The sequence below is a fragment of the Cryptotermes secundus genome, unplaced genomic scaffold (assembly GCF_002891405.2).
Source record: "Cryptotermes secundus unplaced genomic scaffold, Csec_1.0 scaffold1413, whole genome shotgun sequence".
In the NCBI taxonomy this organism is placed as follows: domain Eukaryota; kingdom Metazoa; phylum Arthropoda; class Insecta; order Blattodea; family Kalotermitidae; genus Cryptotermes; species Cryptotermes secundus.
In genome coordinates this window covers 223,320-240,241 of record NW_019730119.1, presented here as the reverse complement: position 1 = coordinate 240,241, position 16,922 = coordinate 223,320, and the positions used below count along the sequence as shown (strand labels likewise).

At 39.2% G+C, this 16,922-nt stretch overlaps 1 protein-coding gene across 1 annotated transcript; it reads right to left on the bottom strand.

Moving 5' to 3' along the window:
- Positions 1-827: 827 nt before the first annotated feature.
- LOC111866300 (protein ENL) lies at positions 828-16,873 on the bottom strand. The gene is made up of 5 exons (XM_023855116.2): positions 16,368-16,873; positions 12,964-13,141; positions 9,530-9,738; positions 5,308-5,484; positions 828-5,213 (listed from the first exon to the last, which is right to left on the bottom strand). Exons 1-5 carry the CDS (start codon positions 16,377-16,379, stop codon positions 3,399-3,401), a joined length of 2,391 nt encoding a protein of 796 aa, XP_023710884.1. The 5' UTR covers positions 16,380-16,873; the 3' UTR covers positions 828-3,398.
- Positions 16,874-16,922: the final 49 nt, after the last annotated feature.

The window sequence follows — 16,922 nt, the reverse complement described above, 5'->3', positions numbered from 1 at the left end:
GTGTGAACTACAGCTATTTTAGCTGTTTTTGTCTTGGCTAAGGCATCAAGATATATAACAACAGGGGCTGCTACTGGCAACAAAAAATGAAGGTGCATGTTTTTCTGCTGATATTGTTAATGGAAGAAGATTCTAAATCCAGAAAATTCCAGAAAACGTTCTGTTTGGGTGAAATATAATAAAATTTGTTCACTATCAGTAGAAACGCAATGTACTGATGTTCAAGTTACATATTCTGGTGAAAAACATTTGAGAATTAGACCATTTAGGCATAAAATAATTCCAGTCTTTGTTCTTTTTTTAATTTTTGTTGGTTGTGTTATGATCTCATGTTTTTGCCAATGCAGAAAGAACAAATGTCCCTGACCCAGAACAAAATATCAGAGGGCTTCTATTTGATTTTTTCCTCATTTAAAATTATTCATGATAAGATTTTACATCAGTTCTGAGGATTATGTGATGGCACCTGAACCTTTCTTTCTGCGAAAATGATATTAAAATATCATAATGAATAATAAGGTAAATCTACTGACTGGAAAACTGTTCTTCTGAACAACATTTTGTTTATTTACATATTCTCATCCAGCAATGATAGCTGAGTCAGTATAGTGACAGCATAGGGGCTGGACAGTTGGCGTTTGATTCCTGGCAGGGGAATAGATTTTTCTCTTTTCCATAGAGTTCAGACCTGCTCTGGGGTACATCCAGTCTCCTATCCAACAGGTACCAGGGGATCTTTCCCCTGGGGAGTAAAGTGGCAGAGGTATGAATCTGACCACACACCTTCACTTCCCTACATGTCTTCATGGTGTGGTACTTCACTGTTTAAGCACAGGGAACACCTTTACCTTTCTACCTTACATATTCTCATCCCCCCTCCCAAGGCCCTCATTTTGTGTGAGATTTTTCCACATATGTATGTAACATCAAGAAACTGATGGGAACAATGATTCTTGCTGCTATAATTAACTTCTCATTGTAATCCACACTTATTGTATCATGGTTACACTACAGTAATAACTAATTAAATATTTCAACGTGAAAATATGGCACATAGACCGAGGCAGGATAACTCAGTACTTAAAGATTATAAATATCTCCACAGTGCAATACATATGTATAGATAATATACATTTCTAATCAAGGTAAAAATTTTACATGCTCAAGACTCAAGTTTTCTTGAAAAATTAATTCATTTTATGAAACATCAAATTAACCAAAGAAAAAAGGGTGCCATATTAATTTTAAGTACATTATAATGGTCTAAATTGGCATTCGGTTCCCACCATAATACATAAATATACAAAAAAAAGAAAGCTGAGCACAGGAGTGTCTCAGAGCCGTGAAAAAGGTCACATAAAATCTGACTCACAAGATACACTGTGCTCAGAATTAGAGAAAATAAGACAATGCCACAGGAAGCCCAGCTAATTATTTGGTGTTACTCCTTGACCTTTCCACTAGCTCAGGATGGTCAGCTCTGGAAGAGATAAGGTGGAAGTCACACTTGTGCTCAGTGATAACCAATAATGCACACTCCTGATTTAAGAATATTTACTGCCAAAATATAGAGGTGTTTGATAACAGGATCATTAGTAGAGGAATGTGGGCTCCAAAATTGCCAAAACTTTGGGTCTGTGATTTTTTATCTGTGGGAGAACCTGAAGGAAAATTGTAAAGGAACACACTTTACACTGCTGAAGCTCTTCAAAATGAGATAAGGAATGTGGCTGCTTCTATTTCAGCCAATGAACTTCAGCTTATTGTGCAGGGATTCCTTTGAAGATGCAAGGGGTGTTTGGTGTTTAAGGGCTCCCTGTAACCACTTTCAGCATCTTCAGTAACATCTGGCAACTTTCCTTCTCATTTTACCTTTCAGTTTCTTGTACTGCTTGAATGGATGGTTTCAAGCCACAGAATCAGGGCAAGTATTTTAGTACTGGTTCTGAACACAGCTTTGCTGAGTACCCCTTCTGGAACTGACTGACTAGACCTAGTAGAAGGTATGAGGGGTAAGGTGAAATAAGGAGATGGCCTACCTGTGGCATTAAGCTTCCTCTGAGCTCTCTGTATAAGCACATTTAACTTCCCTTTTCAGTGGTGTGAAGTGATACTTCTAAATGCACCCCAATACTATTATTTATGTACAGGTCTTTCATGGTCCAACAACATACAACTGACTGTATAATGTACATACAGAAATGTAGGAAAAATAATTAACAGCAAGAACTTGACAAAAATAAACACTGCTTAACAAAAACAATATATGACAACAAAAACTAATATAATAATACACCAGTCTTCATATTTAAATAATAACACTGTCAGAAGAATTTATCACATGCACTTTGAAGTACCATTATGGTAATGTAAAACAATATTGCAACTTCATAGTAACAGAGCAGGTGCAGAATCTACTAAACATGTATCACATCCATCACATACGAATACCTATACATTCACATATGAAAGTACATTCAATACCTTTGAATAATAACTGCAAACATAAAATCCTAGAAATAAAAACTATTACTAAATTCATATGGTGCAAAATGATGAATAGGCAATAATGCAAACCACACCACAAAATAAATTTATGAAAACATATTTTTCTTAAATCACTATTAAATTTGAAGCATAAATTACATTTACAAAATTTGATTTCTCAAATTGCAACACTACCCTGAACACATATATGTACCTCTGAGGCGTCTGTATGGACAGAGTAGCATGTTTAAGTAGCATCCCATCTTCTCTATTTACACCATCACCATCAGAAACTCAACTACTTTGCATGCTTATTGTTAATGCTTCTGAGATACTAATACAAAATAAAATAAAATAATATAAAATAAGCCATCATTTTTAAAATATATGCCTTTTCCATTAGGATAACTGAAATTCCTCTGGAACTGTCATTATAAAACTGAGATTTGAGATTCCCATGGTGGTGAACAATAAGATTATGATGTTCTGGGATGTGAAGCTGTGTAGTATGATAAACATGTACCAAAATTCTGGAGGATCCTGCTGCCTCCACCTTCAGAGCAGAAGCTGGAGACAGCAGGTTTCTCCAAAATGTTGGTACCTATCTACCAAACTATGTGGTATCACATCTCAGACTGTATATAATCTTCTTAAATAGAGGTTTGTTACCAGATGCTACTGGCTCTACACTGTAAAATTTAGTTTACTGGAAGTTCTAGTTCATGAAACTGGAAGAGATAAAATGGAACTACGGTGAGAAACATCTCAAGAAGTTCTGCTCCAGATGGAAACTGTGTTTGCATAAAATGAAGTAAGCTGCATTGCAACCTACAGCAGATCTTCCTGAGTTGAGTAATGTAATGTACATAAATTCCAAGTTTAATATAACAACATTCTGGTTTTTGTTGTTGTCACAAGGGTGTAAAGAAATCCTGTAACCTCTTCACTGTACTGCGATCCAAAGCACATAAATCAAAGTCAAATGTTTTCTTTGTAATTTCATACCGGCCTGTCTCAGCTATTACTTGCACCACACGCTGCAGTTCAGCATTGTCTTCTAGTGTCATAATTTTTCTTTGTAGATCTTTCAGCTGTGAAACATAGTCTGGAGAGAACTGGACTTGTGTAGCAGTGACAGTGGCAGGATCCACAATGGGGGCAGAAAACATCTCCACAGCCTGAACTTCATCAGCTGAAGTTGTTGTAGTACTTACCTCTGCTTGCACTTCCACCTCTGTGGGTATCCATTCAACAGGATCATCTGTTCTACTCAGCTCAGGATTCAATTTTTGTAATTTTGGAGCTGTCAGACCATCTTCTCTCCCACCCCCACTTGTTTCCTCCCCTCTCTCCTTTCCACTGCTCTTATGTTTCCGTTTCTTACTTGTATCCTTATCTCTTCTCCCACTTTCATCCTTCCCACCGCTACTAGGACCTTTCCTCTCTTTAATTTTCTTTGATGCACTTTTATCCTTCTCTTTACAACTACCTACCTTTGTCAGACTATTTCTCTCTTGGTTTACAATTTCAAGCTTAGATTTTGTACCCTCAAATATACAGTTTGATTGACTATTGCTACCTGTATTTACCAGACTTTTATTTGCAACATCACGCTTAACTGCAATTTCTAACTTGCCATTGTTTTCCACACGTGTAGATGGTTTGGTTAATTGGGGAGGAGCTGGAAGTTCAATTGAGTCCTCATCTGGAGAGAGGTTAGAATCACTAGACTCATGATCCTTCAGCTCATCAAACAACTTAGTGAGAGGACGCTTGGCAGGCTTGTCCTTGGCTGCAGGTGGATGTACCAGCTTCTCCGGTGAGGGAAATGGTTTGGTAGGAGATGATATAGGATGTTGCGGACTACGAGAACAACTACGTGAACACTTCTTGCTAGTATCAGATGTTAAGCCATTTCTGTCTCGATCACTGGTCACACTAATTTTTTTGTTATCTGATACACCTTTCTTTATTCCTTTCTCTCTGTCTCGCTCTCTCTCTTTTCCATTTTCAACCCGTTTATTTCGCTCCTTCTTCTTATGCTTATGCCTAGCACGCTCTTTGTCACCATCACTACTTAATTTTTCTCTTTCTTTCAGCTTTTCTGATTCCTTGTTTGAGTCCTTCTCTGGCTTCCTACCTAACTCTTTTTCTTTACCTTTACATTCTTTTGCTGACTTTTCATTCTTATCTATCTTTTCACAAGACTTGCTATCACGATCCTTGTGTCTTTCCTTCTTTGGTTTTTCCTCCTTACTTTTCTTATCTTTTTTCTTCTTTTCACTTTTACTTGAATCATCCGAAGATTTTGAATCACTCTTCCCTTTAGGTTCTTCAACTTGAACCTTTTTGGGTTCTTCTTTCATTGGTTTAGAAGCAGATGGGAATTTTGGTGGAGTAGGGGGCCGTTTCGGTGATGTAGTTGGATGCTTTGTTTTCTCTTTGTTCTTGTCATGATCCTTATTTCGATCTTTCTTCTCTTCTTTTGAACTGCTGCCAACCACTTCTCGCAAATCTTTCTGTGCACTATGTTTCACAGGTTTTGAGCCACTTACCTGTTTGTCACTACTTGGTTTGTCAGGAGGTTTGACAGGTTTAGGTAATGGTGACACTTTGGGTGATGGCGAAGGTTTCTTGGGGTCAGGTGAAGCTTTAGTGGTTTTGATTGGTGTCCCAAACAACTCATGAAAAGAGTTGGTGGTCCGCTGTTCTTCAGGACGATATTCCTAAGGAAAAATAAAAAGTAACTGTTTAAGCAAGATCACAGTCTTACAATTACTGTTAAATCTTAAATAGTATTGATTCAATTTAACACCTTACTTTAATCTTGTGTTTCTTGGCTGAATCCCCACTCAACTTAACTTTGCCAACAAGAAGTGCACCAGGTGGTTTGGATGAAGGAGCCTCATCAGATGAAGCAACAGTGGCTAGAGCAGATCTCAGTTTTTCTCCAGGTATCAGATGGCCTGAGATGCTAGAATCTGAGCCCACTCCTACCTACATAAAACATACCACATATATGGGAACAAATTTCCAAGAATTGTAAGGAGTATGTCCTGTAAGTGGGTTCAGTGTCAAAATGGCATGGTGCATTAACAGGGTGAAGATGGAGATGGCCTCCAGTTATGGGATGGAGGGAGGTGGAATATATTAAATACAATGTAGCTCACAGCTGACAGAGGGCAGTCCACCAATCTGGGGATTGGGGGGGGGGACTCCAATAGTGTCTTACCATAAGAAACTGGTGTGTAAGAAAATGTTAAATATGGCATCAAATTTTAATGAATGCCTTACAATAACCTGAGAAATGGAAAATGAATACATGATATGGACATCTTTATGTAGTTCCATCCTGTTGCATAACATATGACTGATGTGACATATTTAATTCAGCCCAAATATCTTTCAGTTCCTTTATTCAAGGATCAAGTTTAAGATGTGAGGTTGGTCTAGAAGTAAACACAGAGAAAACTATGTTGCTGTCTCATAAACAAAATGCAGAGAAAAATCAATATATAGAGATAGGTAACATGTTTTGAAAATGTGCCACAGTTCAGATATTTGGGAATCACGATAACAAATCAAAACCTATGTAAGTTTTGAGGTTTTCACGGCGATGACTATGAAGAAAGTCGTCTTCTGGGTTTTGGCGCCGTGTATTCTTCGTTTTGGCCGACGTTCCTCCGAAATATCAGCCAAAACGAAGAATACATGGCGCCAAAACCCAGAAGACGACTTTCTTCAAATCAAAACCTGATTCAGGAAGAAGTTAAGAGGAGACAGAACTTGGGTAATGCTTGCTACCATTCAGTCCTGAACCTTTTGTCTTCTCATCTGCTGTCCAAAAACATAAAAATCAGAATATACAAAACTATAATTTTGCCTGTGGTTCTGTATGGGTGTGAAACTTGGTCTCTGACATTAAGGGAGGAACATAGACTGAGGGTGTTTGAGAACAGGGCATTGAGGAGAATATTTGCATCAAAGAGGAATGAAGTGACAAGAGGTTGGAGAAAACTGCATAATGAGGAGCTTCATAACTTGTACTCTTCTCCAAGTATAATTAGAATGATCAAGTCAAGGAGGATGGGATGGGCAGGCCATGCAGCACGAATTGGGGAGATGAGGATTGCATATAGGATATTTGTGGGAAAGCCAGATGGAAAGAGACCACTGGGAAGACCAAGGCATAGGTGGGTGGACAATATGAAAATGGATTTTAAGAGATAGGATGGGATGGATTGGATTGATCTGGCGCAGGATAGGCACCAGTGGAGGGCTCTTGTGAACACAGTAATGAACCTTTGGGTTCCATAAAATGCTGGGAAGTTCTTGAGTAGCTTGCACAATTGGCGGATTCTCAAGAAGTGCTCAGCTACATAAGTGGGTATAGTTATACAAATCTTCAGTGTTATAATTAAGTGTAGTTATGACTTGGAAATATATGCAATAAATTGTTTCATCAATCCAAACCCCATTTACTAGTCATTCATACATGTGACAATATTGTGACATGTCCACTGAAAGACAGAATAGTTAGCCAAAAGAGACGTCCATTGCTATGTTACGGTAGAATAAACAGTGAGGAAATGATGAAATACAAACACTATCCCATGTAACCAATGGAAGTACTTCTGGGAATGGTGTTCTCTTTGGGTCTACACTGATAGCTACATCATGCAACAATAGAGGAGTTGTGGGAAATAGTGTTTTCTGTTGGATCCATCCCAATGCTGTATCACAAGTACTAACAGGTCAAGTCAGTTGCGTAGTCAGCACTTAGCAGTTGGGAGATAGACCCACTCAAGCCACCACTGTTGTAAGCCACTGCATAGCAACGACGAGTCGAGTTGTGAGATAGATAACAGCTAGTGAAAAAAGAAGCTGGTGAAGACACAGCAGACTGAGAAGACTTAGTGTGCGCTATAGTGAATTGCAGAGTGTGAACTGGCGATAGGGCTATAGTTACTTGTAGTCAAGAGTCCAATAAATCGATCACTAATCCAAACCCTGTCTACAGTCAGTCCATCATATGGCAGTTATTCATTTATTGCAACCTTTATAACTGCATCTGCCTAAATATCAACCAGAAAAGAGGGGGGGGGGGGAATAAATAAATAACAGTGTTACAGTGTATACACTTTTTCACCTTATTCTTCACTTCCACACTACATGTTTCTGCACTAATGTGCCATCCTCAGGTGTCTTTATGCACGTTAAACTATTGTACTGCATGCCATGATGTCTTCATTCTAAAATGACTAGAATCTGTATTTGTCATATATGTCAATGAATTCTAAATAATAAAACTTTTCAGGATTCATCCTACATCACACTCAAACACGCGAATTACGCCAATCCTCTTTTATGTGAGCATTCTTCCTACATACATGTGTGTATCGTGTTCTGTGTTGTGTTTTGCTCCTGTTACTGCATGCGTTGTACTGCTGGATATTCCTTTTATTTCTGAAATGCCTGCTGGCTTCACATCTTATAATAAGATCTAAAAGTTTATATTGTTCAGATTATCCCTTCACGTCTTATAATAAGATCTAAAAGTTTATATTGTTCAGATTATCCCCATTCATTTTGCTTTGATCCTGCAACCACTGCAATCTCATTTGTTTCCTCTGACGTAATAATTTTGAGCATACCTTGTTGAACAATGGTTTATGCTTCTTAAATTCATGATAACCTCTACTCTCTTTGGCTGAAATTTTGATATTTTCTGCAATAGTGTCTCTAACTCCATTAATGTCTACCTCAGTGTCTATGTTTTCCACAGCTTCAAACCTATTTGAAATTTCAATACGATACTGCTCTTTACCCTCTACCTCATTTAATTTCCTGAGATTGAACCTCTCCAAATGAACTGTGTGTTGTTTGTTTTCTTACTGTCAGTCTCCCTAACTTCTGTCACCACCAGACAGTGGTCAGTATCACAATCTGCTGCCTTGAACAATCGGACATCAAGTACATTATCTATCAAAATATGGCCGATTTGATTGTGTATCTTCCCATCAGGAGATGTCCAAGTAAATTTATGAATGTTATGATGTGGGAACATCATACTTTGACAATAAGATTTTGGATGTGGCAAAGTTTACTACGCTAACTCCATTATAATTACTAATTTCGTGCAAACTCTCATTCTCAATCATTGGTTTGAAAATGTCTTCCATGCCTACTTTGGCATTGAAATCTCGTAACACAATTTTTGTACGGTATTTAAGGAATTTATCGAATACATGTCCTAGTTCTTCATAGAACCTGTCCTTTACATTATCAATTTTATCCTCTGTTGGATCATGAATATTCAGAACGATGATATCATACCAGCAGCAAAATGAGCAACAAACCTGGCAAAGCTTCCCAAAAGAAGAGTGCAAACTTCTTCAAAATGCAACAAAGCAAGAACTTGAGAGCTCTCTACTGGGAAGCAAGAAGCAAAATGGGTTAAATGATCCCAAATGCAGCTACTGGAAACCAACAAACCAACCTCTTAGTATTACGTATGACATCCTACCACTAAAAATCTCTACCCTCTTAACTGCTGATATGATTCTCTTATGTATGAAGAAATCTGTACCTAATTCATGATTCTCATTCCCCTTTCCACATGAAAATGTATATTCACCTGCTAGTTTGGTGCCACCTCTGTCCCATCTGACTTACTGTACTGCCACTAAATCTAACTTATACTTTGATATTTGGAAACAGTTCTGCTTGCAACATCCCCTTCACCCATTTCCAGTATTATTAAGTAATTTCTCCTTTACCTTCTCCAATCCCTGCACTGGTTGTTCAAGACAAGAAAAGTAGCTCACACAAGCGCATGTTTGCAAAAATTTGCAATTATACAGAAAAAATGAAAAAATTACATATGGACATACAGATAATGAATAAACCAGAAATCCATGGCTGAATAATCAGGAGCTGACAGTATACAACATATGGAAATATAAGGAAGAAAACATCTGGATACAAACAATGCATATCCGTTGTGATTAAACAATAGAATATAACAGAGTTTTTTACATACCCCGCCGCCACATATCAGCCGACGCCTCAGATCCTCATCCGGGTTACGAAAAACATATTTCTCACGCTGCACCTTTACTGGTTGTAAATCTAAGTCGTAATTGAAACTGACCTTCTTGGGTTCGTCATCAGTTCGGAAACAAATGTCAATAGGCAGGTTGAAACCTGCATACCCAGACTCTTTAACTGAGTATGGCGGATCCTTGACAACTAAAGAAACATAAGAAAATAAGAATTAACATATTATATAAAGGAATATTTTACTGTGAATCATTTTTTATAAAGTGCTGAGAAGAACTTTCATTGTTGAAGATTACTGTCTTTTGGTATGTACACAATGTAGTTTGGTAAACTCCAGCCCAAAAAACTAAGGCAGCACATTCTTCCAATACACTGGTACATATCCACCAAACTACAGAGTCACAACAAAGAAGCCAGTAATCTGTTGTGACAACATCACATGTTTTTAAAAATAAATATCTGAAACGCTTCTAAAGACAGACTTGGGGGTTTGTTTTAACAAATGAACTTCTATTGCTGAATGTGCTAATGTAGCAGGCAACATGGTAGCAAAGTTAAAAAAAATATTCATTTCTGAGTCGACCCCAGAGCCATAGTTTGGCTCAAAGGATTAGGCCAACTGAAAAATCCAATGAATTCAACAGGAACCGAACCAACGAGATTCCACCTTGTACCATAATGTCTCAACCAACTACCCTACCATGTGCCCCCCATAACATGGCAGTTAAGATTTTAATGTTATTTGGGCAACCTATTAATACGTAAGTACATATTCCACTGAAAAGCGGCCTCCGTAGTCTAGAGGTAACATTCCCACCTCATGACTCGTGGTACACAGGTTCAAACCCGGTGGAGGTCGTCGAATTTTTAAGGGCGGAAAAATTCAGGGAACAAGTCCTCTGGGAGGGACTTTAAGCCGTGGGTCCCGTGTCCTAGCTTTACAGCACGTAAAAGAACCTCATATCTCCAAAGGAGATCACTGAGCCAAATTCAAGGACGTTTCCTGCCCAACAAGTAGTCTCTAACACCTCTGATAGATGGGGGAAGCATTATAGATACCGCCAAGCTAGTGGAGGCCGAACTTGCTGGCTCGGTCGGGACTGATGGTACGCACCAATATTGGTAGGATATAGAGACTGGTAGAATATCATGGAGGGAAGCACAATGGACCAATACTGGTTTAAGTGCATGGGGAAACCCACCCTCTCCAATAACTAACTAACTATTCCACTGACAGCTGCGAAGTTTGGAGTAAAATCTCAAGAACTCCATGAATCCAATACATGACCTTCTTAATTTGTATAGGACAAGGCATAGAACTGATGAACCAGCCAGAATTCACGATTCTGACATATATACAGGGTTTGTCCGAAAAGTAATGTCAGTGAGTCGATTAAAAAACTTTTATGGATTAGATCGGTGCAACACATTAAAAGGCTTCAAAATAGGCTTCTTCTGCGTCGATACATCGATTCCAGCGAGATTTCTAGGCATCGAAGGCGTCATGGTAGGCCTCCTCCGGAATGTCCTTTAGAGCCTTGGTGCAAGCCTCTTTGACTTCGCCAACTGTCCCAAAATGATGTCCTTTCATGAGAGTTTTCAAGCGCGGAAACAAAAAGAAGTCTGGGGAGCCACGTCAGGACTGTAGGGCGGCTGGGGAACCGTTGGCACCTTTGAATTGGTCAGGAAGCGGGTCACGAGGAAGGCGGTGTGGGCTGGCGCATTGTCATGGTGAAGTTTCCAATCGTCCGCGATGTCGGGCCGGATGAGACAAACACTTCGTTTGAGTCTCTTTAGCACTTCCATGTAGAATTTGGCGTTGATGGTTGTACCATGTAGTACAAACTCACATTTTCGTCGGTGGTGCTTGTTGATGGCCGTCCAGCGCGGGCTTCATCGTCGACCTCTTCACGGCCTTCTAAAAAGGCCCTGTGCCACCGGTAGACCTGACATTCCGACAAACAATCATCACCGAAGGCCGTCTTTATCATGGGAAAAGTTTCCACTGCAGACTTGCCAAGTTTCACACAAAACATGATGGCAATCCTTTGTTCCAAGGAGCGCTGCATTGCGGCTTGCACGGGAGACAAAAACGAGTTTCACGGAAAAGCCTTTCGTCACTCTCAGGAAGTTCGGAGACGACTAAGCGACCGCGGGTTCATAAGCTGACTTCCCCCTCCACCGATCCCAACCGGTCTGAGAGTGCTGCGACATATAGTCACTTCACAATAAAATAACTGACATTACTTTTCGGACAAACCCTGTAAAACTGCATCAATGGTTATCAAACTTGTGGAACCTCTGCTGGGTCACAGTCACACACCATGGATGGATTACTCTAAATTTTTTTAGTTAATATGTTTCCTGAAATCAAAAGAAAGAGTGGGCATTGGCACCCTATTTGTCATCAGAAAAAATGCTCCTCCCTTGGTGAAAGCCAAAAAGAAAAAATAATAATTTGGTCAACCCTCATGGAACAGGGGCTCTAACCTAGTATGATTCTAAGAGTGACAATGTTCTCCACATACCACACATGATGTGTCAGTAAACAGAGGCAAGGAAATCAAAAAGCTTGTTTGTGTATCTGATAATATCCACATTGCAGGAGTAAACTTACAACTGCAATCATATCCACTGGAATGAAAGACAGGTTCCACCTGGTATGTAAAGTAGAAAGGCGACTAGGTTAACATTCTTAATTCAATAATAATATATCTCTCTCTGTCAGCATACAAGAAAACTGATTCCCACAGAAAAACATGGATGTGGGTGACCTATACAATCACCTCCAGAAAACTCACTGAATGTCACTTTCTGAAGAGGATTCCTAAAATTTGAAAGAACTTTAAACCCAACGGACGTTGTATGGTGTGCTCATGACAAGGAAAGAAGTAACCAACCTACTGGAGTCATGCCTGTGAAGCTGGTTTCTATTGGGATAGTTGATTCAACAGTTACCACACAAACACTTTTAATTTGATTCCTGGTGCCTCACTTGTTTATATAGCAAGATTATAAATAAGTCTTTATGCTGAACTGTAATTGAAACATTTTTTATCTATTCCTTACAGATTAAAAGTCATTTCAATTTAAAACTCCACTGCTAAAATTAAAGGGACATTTAAAAACACTACTACAGAACAAAGTACACAAAGGGATTTAAATACCCTCACTCAAGGGTTAATTATAACACATACAAGGCCAACATGTTCTCAGCCCATTACAAATACATATTATGGCAAACTACAGTTCCTTTAGGCTAGTAAAGGCCTCTGAAAAAAGTCTGCTCCCTTCAAATTTTCCAACTACAATCTGTATGCATTTCTCATTTCTCCCATGTATGGTATGATCAGTCATGTAAATCTGTGTGTTATGCAGCATTAAATAAATTACTATTTAAAGTATACAAATTACCTCTTTTTGGTTTCGGGAATGTTTCATGCAAATGAAATACAACTTTATCCACAAAGTGGTTTATCTCAGTGTTATCAGCTCCTCGCACGAACACCTCCCAGTCATGTGTAAAACCTTCTGGTGTGCGCTTCGTTCGAATAGTTGCTTCGTGGCCAATTTCAAACAAAACCTGCACACACTAAAGAAATAAATACATTATAAGGAGCATTCTCTTACACAGGAAAAAATATAAAGTATTTTACATGTAGCTGCAAAATCCTTCACAACATAGTCTCCAGTCTTGCAGAACATACAATGTACAATATTGTGGCATGCACACCTGTTGCCAAGCAATGACTCCAAAATAAGCAACTATACAACAGCTGTTGTTAATTACTGGCTCCACAAAACAAGCATATTCGTACAGTAACAACTGCACTGCAACAGAGGAACGGTGTTTTCTCTGCAATCAGTGCTGAGATGTTATAAGCAGGGCCAGTTAGCTGTTGCAGTCAGTCAGTGAATTGTTTATAGGACTACTGCAATTCAGTTGTGACCTGTTGCTGTTAGAAACTGGTAGCTGAGGATGGGATAATTCAGGAATCCACAGAACAGGAACATCCACCATTGGAAGCCCCTATGAAGCAACGGACAGCAGTGAAGATGTGACTGTGTACCCTATAGTGAGTGAGTAAGTGGGTGTGTGCATGTATGTAATAGTGACCTGCAAGATGTAGTCATGTGCTGTACCAAAGAGTCAAATAAATCTGATCATCAATCATTCCTAGATTGTCACAACTTTTTTAAGTTTATAAGATTAGAGGATTATATGGCAATGAAGATTCTTATTGTGGTCCTCCATATTATAACACTGTGGACTGACATACTGCCTCCAGCTTCAAGGCAGAAATCTAAAGATGTTCCATCAAAATTTTTGTGCACCCTTACCCAGCTGCACAGTCTCATAACCCAGAAAATTATGTTGTTGTGACATGATGGCTGAAAGATGGAATAATCCACTGCTAGACAAAGGGTCACTAAAACATATATCCACAGCAACAGATACGGAAAGAATAACAGAAGAACTGTTAGGGGTGGTGATCATTATTTGGTTCAGCCTGAAGTTATATAGATTCAAGAATTAATTCATAAGTCAGTCATTCATTCATAAGAGAGTTCAGTGTTCAGCTGTGGAATGTTAACCAGCGGACAGTGGAAGCTGAAGAGGTGACCGATTTGTAAATCAGAACCAAGTCAGTCACAGTGGAAGAGAGGAGACTTGTAGTCCAGTATGGAATGGAGCGAGTCTTAAGCAGTCATTGACTGTGAGCTGTTATAACTGGTTGTTATTGTTAAGGAGGTGCCGATAAATCCTATCATCCAATCCAGAACCTGTTGTTATTAGCCACAGAACCCTGGATACGTGACAATATGAATATGATTTCCATTCTTTCCTAGCCCCAGGTTAAGTCATCACATATACAGTCCAGTTTTAACCTCCCTACTGTGACACGAGTGAAGAGAGAGAGTCAGCACAGTAAACATCTCATCAGTGTAACGATTCCACAGGCAACAGAGGAAGGGTGTTTTATGTGTGATCCATGCAAATGGCGACATCACCCGACAATAGACGAACTTTTGGAAGCAGTATTCTCTGTGCAGTCCATGATGAGGCTATATAATGAGGACTGGCTACCATTACGCAAGTATTGAGATGGTAGTTAAAAGAGGAGGAGAAAGGTGTGAGATGGCTGCCAGTCTGCAAGGATGTGAGCCTGGGAGTAGAGGAATGTCCACCATTGAAAGATGTTACCGTCACTGAGAATACTATTCTGTATGTGAGGATCTGTGAAGTGTAGTCATGAGCTGTAAAACTGTAAATCCCATTACCACTCCAAACCCTGTCTGCAGTCACAATAATATGCAGCAACTGGTGTCAGAAGTGTGACTGGAATGATCGATCACTGGACTGAAGACTGCACTGTGTAGTTACAACACCACACTATGTAGATGGTACATCCACTGGGTAAATTAATGCCATGAAAGAAAGAATGGACACCAGTCTAAGGAAAATGAAAACTGAGAAGAAAGAAAGAAAAAAAAAACAGATGCCAACCAAGACAGGATGGAAGCCAAAACAGAGGCCATTAATGAGTAGTTCGAGGTCCTTTGAGAAAATATGTGGACCAAGCAAGAAGAAATGAAAACACAAATAGATATCCTTGTCTCCTGGATGGCTGCTCACTGAGCCAAGATAGAAGCTAATCATGAGGAGGTGATGGACAACACTGAAAGTCAGTCAAGAATAGGTGGAAGCCCTGATGGATGTCAGCCTGGAGACAATAGAGGCCAGCCTGGAAAAGACTAAGGTGTATCAGGAAAAAGTAGAAACCAAGATGGAAGAGTGTTTATACACCAAATCATGAATTGTTTGGCTGCTAGGAATTCTTTCATCATGAAATTTACATCACAATTTTTGCCAGCACTTTCTAGCAGATCCGTGTTTCACGTAGGTGCCATACAGAAATACATGTTGCTCTGAAGTATACAGCACCATGACATACCACACTGCTCACTAACATGAACTGAGAAAAAATGGCTAATGGAGTTGTTAACTGCTGCCTACTGCTGACAAATCATAAACAAACTCCCATGCGTGAACCACATTGCTTGCCATGAAACATAATGCCATCAAGTGGTCCACAAGTTAATTACTTTCTTTATTGGCCATCAGGCATGCTGATTCTTAGGCAACAATTTGTATGTACCTCGTAGCAAGTGGTGCACTGATTGCCGTGAAGAGCAGAGCTGTGAACCGATCAACAAAGATAAAAAACTCTCTGTATAACTAGGCATTATACTATGGCATATGGAGGGAAAGCTCTACCATTCTTGACCTTGGCACAAGATATAGGTGGTTGGTCCACCTTCAACCACCCATTACTTTACCCTTGGAAAACAGCCCTTGGTATCTACTGAACAGAAGGAACCCATACACGAGTAAAACACAATTTGAGTACAATCTGCCTATTTGTATTCATCTCAACAAGTCCTTCAAAGGTAAGTAATTTTTCAGGCTGATCTTGAGATTGGAAAATGTAGCAAACATGAACCCAGCTTCTTATTCATGTGAAGTATAACAAAAATATGCCATGCCAGTGCCACACAATGCTTGGGAAACAATATGCAATAAATCTAGCAAACCGAAATTATAAACAAATACCAGACACTGAGTAATAAGCTTCATGGATCTTATTTTACAAGGAAGGTTACTAGATCACAAACTCAGCACTTTGCACTTCACACTCAATCCTTAATTCTTCTAGTATTACACACACAGTGAATTTGTGAGGCATGTAAAATATTTCCTCCACTGGTGACAGGGTACAAACCACACAAATATCAATATTTCATATTAAACCCACCGAATATGCCATAGCCCATTCACACCAACACTAACTGAGCCATTCTTAATTTCCTTTGCTTCGCCGCTTCAGGAGATATACACTACATTTCAAACACTGATTATCACGCATTTAGAAAGAAAAGTTTATATTATCTTTGATTTCTTAACATGCTATTGTTTATAGTACACACTAAGCAACATAGTGGCCCAACTCATCACGCAAAATTATCCCTCCGAAGTTTATAGATATGTTAAAATTACGAAAAACCCTCCGCACTTAGGCTCTCTTTACGGGACACTTGCCCAACAATGCGTTGTACTTTACATTACATTCGTAACTAAACCGTATACAATAGTATACAGCAGTGTGCAGTATGTCAAAAACAACATATATCCACATGTCTTTTATACATTTCACTGACGGGAGCTGCAAAGAAGACAATTATCCCCAGTCAACACACCACCACTTGACAGCCTTACATGCGATGCTTTTTAAGTTGTATTGGAACCGACTGGAACCATGTACCAACCACGGATCCTGGATATAATGGATCTGTGGGGTGAAACTGGCAAA

Bases quoted from the DNA above. Each gene is read 5' to 3' on its own strand.
- LOC111866300 (XM_023855116.2), bottom strand. The intron at 9,739-12,963 runs GTAATTTGTATA...ATGTTTCTTTAG, and splicing joins ATTCCCGAAACCAAAAAGAG to TTGTCAAGGATCCGCCATAC. The intron at 5,214-5,307 runs GTAAGGTGTTAA...ATTTTTCCTTAG, and splicing joins CCAAGAAACACAAGATTAAA to GAATATCGTCCTGAAGAACA.